General features: G+C 48.5%; 1 protein-coding gene across 1 annotated transcript; it reads left to right on the top strand.

Moving 5' to 3' along the window:
* Nucleotides 1-5756: 5756 nt before the first annotated feature.
* Nucleotides 5757-7750, top strand: LOC129129728 (chymotrypsin-C-like). Its single transcript, XM_054647749.2, has 8 exons — nucleotides 5757-5796; nucleotides 5913-6004; nucleotides 6082-6179; nucleotides 6262-6387; nucleotides 6470-6606; nucleotides 6688-6833; nucleotides 7483-7635; nucleotides 7733-7750. The coding sequence occupies exons 1-8, from the start codon at nucleotides 5757-5759 to the stop codon at nucleotides 7748-7750; spliced, it is 810 nt and encodes a 269-aa protein (XP_054503724.2).
* Nucleotides 7751-8633: the final 883 nt, after the last annotated feature.

An 8633-nucleotide genomic window follows, 5' to 3' on the forward strand; every position in this document is an offset into this window, starting at 1 on the left:
CCGAATTCTTGTCTGATGTCGATTTCCTGAGCTTGCGAAACGCCTCCAGTCTTACTCAGTCACATGGAGAACCGTTCCATGGACTTTTCAACTGATCTCCTGTTTTCTTACTTGTTTTCTCTGTATCAGAAGGCAGACGGGCTCCTAGAATTTTCCAGGACCGTCTTTTTCCCCTTTCTGACCCAACTGTGACTGGTTCCCCCCTGAACTCCCTACGAGTCCTGGGTCCCATGTATGTTAAGAAAAACAAGCGTCCACTTCCCCCTTGACCAACCACATCCCTCACGGGATGGTGGAAATGCGATCGTGGGGTCCACACTCACTTCGTGACAGAGTCGCGTCTCACACACACGCTTGGTCACACCCCAATCAACCATGCGATACTTACGGTTCCTTTCCTGCGTGGATTCTTCGTGCACATCGATTTCCAAGTGGAAGAAGCATCTTGGGCTTGGAGATACCCTGGATCTTGCCGAGATTCTGAGAACTGGGCCCGTTTTTATCCCTCTTTGGCTGTGGCCCTGGTTTCGGTTCGGTGATTTTTGATTGGTCTTGCAAACTCCCAATCCCATTCAGACCACTGAAATCAGCGGGGCACCTTCTGGCCAGGAAGGGGTCCCAAACCCCAAATTCAAATCACGTCGGGGTCACCAGATTGTAATAAATGATCAGTCATTAGCCAAATTATCAAAAATCTTGGAAAAAAATTATTAATCTATCTGCACAACCGAATTTCGGTCTCCGAAACCACCGCAGCCAAAGAGACAGCGTCAAGCCGTCTCTGGGTGAACCTGGGCCTGACCCCTAGAGTGTCAGAGTCTCCCCCATTCATGAATGCCGCTTCTTGTGGTGAGGTTTTGTACAGTTTATTGTGCCTGAGGCAAAGATGTCCAAATTTCTTTTGTAACTCTTCTCATTCATCGCTGTTCTTTTCAATGTGCAGAGCTGGACAAAGACTGGTTCCAGGTGTGTAGTCAGCGTTATGGGCTCTGGGGAAGCTGTGTATTCAGATGTATCAGTTTGGCGCTGCTGACTCTCTTGATTGATGCAATCGGCAAGGCGATAATCGCTCTTTGGTGGTTCCCGAAGACTCGAGATACCAGTGATCATCGTCCTGGAAGCTTCTATTCTTACGTTAAAGCATCGATCGTAATCTTAGCTTGTGTCCGGGAATTCGTTGTAATCTGAATAGACAGCTGCTCTCAAGCATGGGTGTTCAGAGACATAGTTTTGGATTTTTACAATCTTTTATACCATACATAATTAGCATGAATTATCCCTATCATATATTACAGCAGATATTAAAAAGGAATATTCTATGTGTTATGTTGTATTAATTAGTAGCGTAATATATGTTATAAAATAATTTGTGCTAAAGGAAATTAAAAACCACAGCATTTTGTGTATTAAAGCCAGTGTCAGGCAACAAGCAGTAATAGTGAAGTAGTGTAGTGTAGCAGTAGCAGTAGTGTAGCAGTAATAAGTGATAAGGATGGAGATTCAAACACCAGGAGGACGACTGTCTCGAGAAATGTATATTTCAAGGGATTTTTTCGTCTGACAAGACCTCAGCAGGATTCACCAGTTCCAAGAAACACAGCAGCAAAAAAGAAAACACTACAATAATATGCTAAAGAAGGGCCCCTTCCAGAGCCCAAAAAACTGTATAAAACAAACCCCTTAGAAATGACATTCGGAGACCCATGGGGACTTTTGTGCAATAGAGGCCAAATCCTCGGTATCCCCGACTCTAATCGCCTGGCTAAGAGTCAAAGTGCTTCTGGCTATTTCCAAATTGATACTTTGATTATTTAATAAATTTCCTAAATTATTAAATTGGAGTATTCGTTTATAACAGTAATACTGTATTTTTTTTTAGGTAGTGGGGTAAATATAGTTTTAGGTTATAACATAATGTTAAAATAGAAACTATGCAATGTAAGATACTTTTTTAACTAGCTCAAGAAAGGGATGAGATAATCAACAAATTCTTTGCACAGAGAAAACAGCAACAAGACACCTAAATCCCCAAGAGAAGAATTATTGCCTCCTTATCAGAAAAGACCAACTTTCTTCTATCTCCTTCCTGCCTGTGAGGAGCCAAGAGGATTAAGGGGGAGAAGTTGACAATAACCAGAGAACACCCTCTGTTTGAAAAGAATTTATGCATCATGTATGAGCTATATGAATATGCAACAGGCTATTGCTTTTAAGGGTTAGTCCCTTGTTAGCAGGGTTGCTTTTGGGGCTTAATTGCCTGAGGAGAGCATCCTGACATCGGTATTTCTTTGCTTTTTATTGTCCTCTATTGTCCTAACTCTGATTGTCCAAATTCTTATTGCTCTAATTTTTATTACTATTTTTATAACCATTTTATTACTATTAAACTTTTAAAAGTTTAAAACAAGTGATTGGAGTTTTTCACAGGCCTCCCCCTTTTCGAAACAGTCCTTTTGCAAATGACGAGATTTCTTGCACACAAAGAAAGTTTGGGGGGTCCAAGTCTTTTTCTTCAGTTGCATCCATTTATCACAAGGGTCAGGACAGAATGGATCAGTCTCATAATCTGAGTCTATCAGCCCTAGATCAAAGGGCTCCCCCTCCTCACTGCTAGAGCCCTGATCAGCAATATAAACTGCTAACGACCGTGGGAAAGGATGCCTTCCCCTCCCTTGTCTGGGCAGTGTTGATGGCTGTGGCTTGTCTTCAGACCAAGAGGTGTCAGTTTCAAGTGGGCAGGGAGAGTCAGAGTGAGGAGAGACAGAGCTGGGTAGGGGGCTAGCAACATCCGGCCACTCTCACTTTTTCAATGTCTTAAAAAGTATTCTCCAGGACTGGAGTAAAAGTGACTTAAGGTCCTGCTTTGCCATGGGGGAGTCATCCCTGCCCAGAAGGGCAAGCATGGTTTCATAGATATCTTTCTTGGGACATTTCCTTTCCCATTTTTAGTTCTTTTTTTAGTTCCCCTGGCTCACCTGTCAGTCGTAGCAGACAGGCGATTGTGGGCCCAAACATGGTTCTCTCACCACCACGATCTCTTGGGTTTCTGTGGTTGAAATGGCTCCCAAGGTATTAGAAAGTCTCTTTTTTCCCAGCCCCTTGACTGAAGTAGAAGTCAAGATTTGTCAGTTCTGCATTTCAAGGTTGTTTATTTTCTCTTATCTGTTACATTCTTTCTCTGACCTGCTGAGATCTGTCCAGCAGGTCGGTTCATGCCACACTGACCGCCCTTGGGGTGGTGTTAGCTTTTTATACTAAGAACTAGGTGTACTTTATTTACAATAATTTTCCAATACCTATCGCCAATGTTAGACAGTCTGTCTCTACTCTAAACCAATCAAATAGTGCCACCATCCCAGCAGAAGATGGAGGAAGAAGAAGAAGAAGGACAGGACATACCCAGACTCCTCCATCTTGCCTCCTGAACCCCCATTCTAAATCCCCAGAATTCTACTTTTTCACCTTGTGACAAATTAACTATCATTCTACCCAAAGTCTTGGGGCTTGTAAATCTTCACACAAAGTTGGTAATTGTTTCCATGGGCTAAAATTGAAGGCACAGGTGTTTTTGACTCCGTGCCAAGGCCTCTGAGCCCCCTGTCAGGGTCTCGAGTCCTCCAGGGCAGCCAGAGGAATGTCCTGGGTTCCAACAAAGATCAGTTCCAGGGGCTCGCCGACTGCTGCCAGTCAGGCCGGTTCATTTCCTCACACGGAGGCACCAATTGTCAGCGATGGAGAGAGACAGGGAGACTGATTTGGTGATCAGAATCCAATTTCATTGTGGCATACAAATGCTTATATACTATTTTAGGAAGACTAGTAAATGTGTACTACAATGATTAGGTTAAAATCACATACACAAACTTATGTGTGAAAAATGCATATTTTATGATTGGCTTTTCGCAAATATTGAAATGAATATTATATGTGTTATATTAGAAAGTTATGCTGTATTAATTTCTTTAAGTAGTGAGTTAAATATAGTTTTAGGTTATAACATAATGTTAAAATAGAAACTATTATATGTAAGATACTTTTTTAAAGAGAGGACTCACCAAGATAGCAGCCACAGGACACCTAAATCTTTCAGAGAAAAAGAATTTATTGCTCTCTTATCAGAAGAAACGAACTTCTTCCTGCCTCGCTCAGTTCTGAAGATGATGTTAGGATTAAGAGGAAGAAGTTGAAACTGACCAGACAGAATCCTGTGTTTGAATGGAATTTATGCATCATGTATGAGATGTATGAATATGCAGTAGGCTATTTCTTTTAAGGGTTAATCCTCTGTTAACAGGTGCCCTTTTTCAGGCTTATTTTGCCCAGAAAGAGGTACCTGGACTGTCTGTAACTCTTTGTTTTTATTATCTCATATAGTCCTAATCCCAATTGTTCAATTATATTACTATTTTTTAACCATTTTATTACTATTAAACTTTTAAACTTCTAAAAACAAGTGATTGGCATTTTTCACATATGAATAGAACAGTATCTCTTGCTTGCAGAATTGAATGGGATTTTCTTTTTCCGGTAAAGCCATCTGGTGGAATCTTACTGCAATCTAGGTCTAATTTTCAAAGTTCCTTTTGCTTTTGCCAAGGCATCCTGTAATCCAATTTCTTATGTTAACTAGGTCTGAAAGCCATCTTCTGTCTTGTGTCTCCTAACATCCCAATAGGGAAGAGTGCAGGGTCACCTTGCCCAAAGGAAAACAGGTCCAGGGGAGATGGGATCAGCACCACCTGTACACCCAGGTGCTCTGTGCAGAAGTAGCAACACAGAACAGGGCCGTGGGGAAGGGGGCACATGTGCAACTGAGTTCTTGGAAAACCTTGGGCAGAGGCAAGGCCATTCCAGCCACATCCTGGCTCCTGCTGGACCCCCTTGGGGTGCCTGGCTGGCCCTGGCTCCCTCTGGCAGAAGTAGCCACACCTGTCCAGGTGCTCTTCTCCAGCCACATGTGGGCATTGGCCTCCACCACTGCCCTGGGGCACCCACCACCAACCAAAGATACAAAGATACAAAAAGAACCCCCAAAAATAAACTTCTACAGTTATCTTCAAACACATATCATAAACACAACAATCTAAAATGAAAACATAAAGCAAAGCAAAAACCACCCAAATCCAAACGCATGCAATTGACTGTCATACATGGAATAGCCACTCACCCCCAGGCTTTCGTGAGCACAGAATGTACCACCAGCACCCACGATGATGCCACAGCCAAGGCAGCAGCCAGGAAGAAGCACCCAGACATGCCAAGGATGGATACACAAGGTGAACAAACACTGACAGGGACTCAGAGATCCCCAGTGATGAGCCTTTCAGGAAAGGGAGCACCTTATCCCTGGGAGACTGAGGGGCTGGGGGCAGAGAGTGTCCTGGGGGAGTCACTGCTCAGGGCTGGGAGGCAGCAGGGCTGCCCAGCCCCTCACTGACAGCATCATGGCTGGGGGGCTGTCCCAGGAGGGAGTGACCCTGTGCCCCAACAGGGACCCTGCCCCTTCACAGAGCAGGGCCAGGTGTCCCCACCATGTCCCAGCATGGTGCCAGCACATGAGGGGCAGATGTGGCCATTCCCAGGCAGGACCCTGAGTGCAATAAGAGCAGGCAATGGGGCTGAGGAGCCCCTGTGCCCACAGCGTGGGACAGTCCCCATGTGTCAGCAGCCAGCAGGGACACTCCAAGGTCCCCAGCAGTCCGGACACTATAAGAGGGGTGAGCAGCCCCACCACAGCACCTTTGCTCCGCACAACCATGCTGGGAGCCGTCTGTCTCGTCGTGCTGCTGGGCTACGGTAGGTGCAGGGGATGGGGAAGGGGCAGGGCAGGGGGGACAGGACTGTGGCGCCTGCCCTGGCCCTGGGCACGGGCACAGGCAGCCTCTGATGTCCCTTTGCCGGGTGTCACACAGCCTACGGATGCGGTCAGCCGGCCGTGCCACCACAGCTGAGCTCCCGCGTGGTGGGCGGTGAAGATGCTGTAGCCCACAGCTGGCCATGGCAGGTGAGGGGGCACAGGGACAGGGATGGCGACAGGGATGGGGACATTCCTGCTCTGACCCTGTGCCTCTGCCCTCGCAGATCTCGCTGCAGTACAGCCGTTCTGGATCCTGGCGCCACACTTGTGGTGGGACCCTCATTGCCCCCCAGTGGGTGCTGACAGCTGCCCACTGCATCAGGTGGGTGTTGGGGTGCTGGGGGGCATCTGTACAAGCAGCATGAGATATCTGTGGGGACTGACACTCTCTCTCCCCCTGGCAGCTCTTCCATGACCTATCGTGTGGTGCTGGGCAAGCAGGACCTGTCAGAGGATGACGAGGCTGGTTCTGTGGCCGTGGGTGTGGAGAAGACGATTGTCCACGAGAAATGGAACTCTGTCCTTGTCATGTAAGGGATGGAATATATCCAGGAGTGGGTGGGGGGCAACAACGCTGGGGACCACTTCCTCATGCTTCATGTCTCCTTGCAGCAACGACATTGCCCTGGTCAAGCTGGCAGAGGAGGTGCAGGAGACTGACACCATCCGTGCCTCCTGCCTGCCGGCTGCTGGCAAGATCCTGGCCAATGACTACCCCTGCTATGTCACCGGCTGGGGACGTGTCAGAAGTAAGTGGGATGTCCCCAGGAGGGTCCCCAGGCTCCCTGGGCAGGGGGTGTGCAGAGTGTGAAGTGTGACTGTCCTTGCAGCCAACGGGCCCCTGGCTGATGCCCTGCAGCAGGCTCTGCTGCCCGTGGTGGACTATGAGACCTGCTCCAAGTGGGACTGGTGGGGCAGCCTCGTGCGCGACACCATGGTGTGCGCCGGCGGTGATGGCGTCGTCTCTGGATGCAACGTGAGTGTGGGCACTGCGTGTGGCACCTGCCCCCAGCCCAGAGCAGGACTGAGAGTGGTGCTGGAGCAGTGCAGGGCAACAGGCTCCATGAGAAGCACAGGAAGGGAGGGCATGGAGCTGCGGTGGTGTGTTGGAATAAATCAGCCAAGGCTCCATTTTCTTCATGCAGAAAGCGAATTCTTTATACACAAAACTTATATTTATAGGAAATATCAGAAGGCACTGTGTTAAACCTAGTTGGTCAGCAATGCAGTGAAATTCAGGTCACTGGTTGGTAAGCACTATTGAATAAGTCTACCAAATTTTCTCTTTCTAGATGTTTCCATTTTCCCTTTGTGGGTTCTCATGGGACAAATCTTATTGTTTACAGAGGTGCATTCGTTTTTCACCCTCAGAATAGACTGTTGTGTTAAATGAACTTCTCATTCACAAAATAGCTTCACATGGGAACTTGCAAATCTCTTGTTAGCTGCACTTAGGAGAAATGACATGCCAGCTTTGGCAATTTTAGCAGAGCGAGGTCTGACTTCATAAGGCCTTTCTTTTATAATTCTTCTACCTGTCTATGACAGTGGTGGGTCCTGTGTGGGATGTGGGGTGTGCCAACAGGGTGCCCAGGACAGATGGCCCTCACTGTCTGTCTGCACAGGGCGATTCTGGGGGCCCCCTGAACTGCCAGCGCGAGGATGGGATCTGGGAGGTCGAGGGCATCGTCAGCTTCGGCTCCGGCCTGAAATGCAACATGATAAAGAAGCCGACAGTCTTCACCAGGGTGTCCGCCTACATCGACTGGATCAACGAGGTGGGTGCCCCTTCCTCTGCCCCCATGCAGGTTGGCCACACTGCCCCTGCCCTGCCAGAGGTCTCACCATGAGCCTCCCCGTGTCTTTCTTTGGCAGAAAATGAGCACGAACTGAGGACACAGCATGGAGCACAAGTACTGACTGTGATAAAGACAATAGTGCTAAGCTGGTCTCACGTGGTTCTTTCAAGGGGATGTGGTGGAGCAGAACCAGGGGGCTGCACCTTGTGGTCCTGGGCTTCTGCCTGTGTGCTGGGGAGAGCCCCCACATTGTGCAGTGAGGCTGGGCAGGCTCCTGGGGAGCCAAAAGTGGGCAGAGATCCCCCACAAGTTACTCCCAGCTACGTAGATCCATGGCCATCACCAAGCCAAAGGGTTCAAACCTTGACTGGTGGTTTGATGGGAGAGTGGCTGGAATCTGGCCTGGTGGTCCTGGGGGGCTCTAGCGAACTTGGGGAGGGGCTACAGGGCTCCTAGCTGGCCCAAGGAGTTTTTAGGTGTCTTGGCCGGTGCTGGGGGTGTTTCAGGGGATCTTGCTGGTAACTGGGCTATTTGATGGCAGCAGATTTATAATGGGGGTGTTGAGGTAACTGGGTTGGTCCTGGGGGTCATTCCACAGCCCCACCACACTCCCTTCACCACCTGTGCTGCTGGAGTGCTCCACTCTGTTCTCATCTCTGCCAGGGATGCCCTGGAGAAGGAACAGCCACTGCAGTCCATGTCATGGAAAGGAGAGGGACAAGGCTGAGCCATCTGTACCCAAAGTCACCCCCACCCCAGTCCCAATGGAACTTACTGAGTGCTTAGTGAGGGAAGCAGGGAAATAAACAAGGGGAAGAGTGCAGGGTCACCTTTCCTGAAGAAGAACAGGTCCAGGGGAGATAGGATCAGCCCTGGGATCACCTGCACATCCAGATGCTCTGTACAAAACTGCATAACATGGGACAGGACAGCCCAGAGCCCCACTCCCCTGGGGGATGGAGAAGGGAAATAGAGAA

Source organism: Agelaius phoeniceus, chromosome 24 (assembly GCF_051311805.1).
Source record: "Agelaius phoeniceus isolate bAgePho1 chromosome 24, bAgePho1.hap1, whole genome shotgun sequence".
Taxonomy (NCBI): domain Eukaryota; kingdom Metazoa; phylum Chordata; class Aves; order Passeriformes; family Icteridae; genus Agelaius; species Agelaius phoeniceus.

Bases quoted from the DNA above. Each gene is read 5' to 3' on its own strand.
- LOC129129728 (XM_054647749.2), top strand. From the start codon at position 5,757: ATGCTGGGAGCCGTCTGTCTCGTCGTGCTGCTGGGCTACG. The intron at 6,180-6,261 runs GTGGGTGTTGGG...TCCCCCTGGCAG, and splicing joins ACAGCTGCCCACTGCATCAG to CTCTTCCATGACCTATCGTG. The intron at 6,607-6,687 runs GTAAGTGGGATG...CTGTCCTTGCAG, and splicing joins CGGCTGGGGACGTGTCAGAA to CCAACGGGCCCCTGGCTGAT.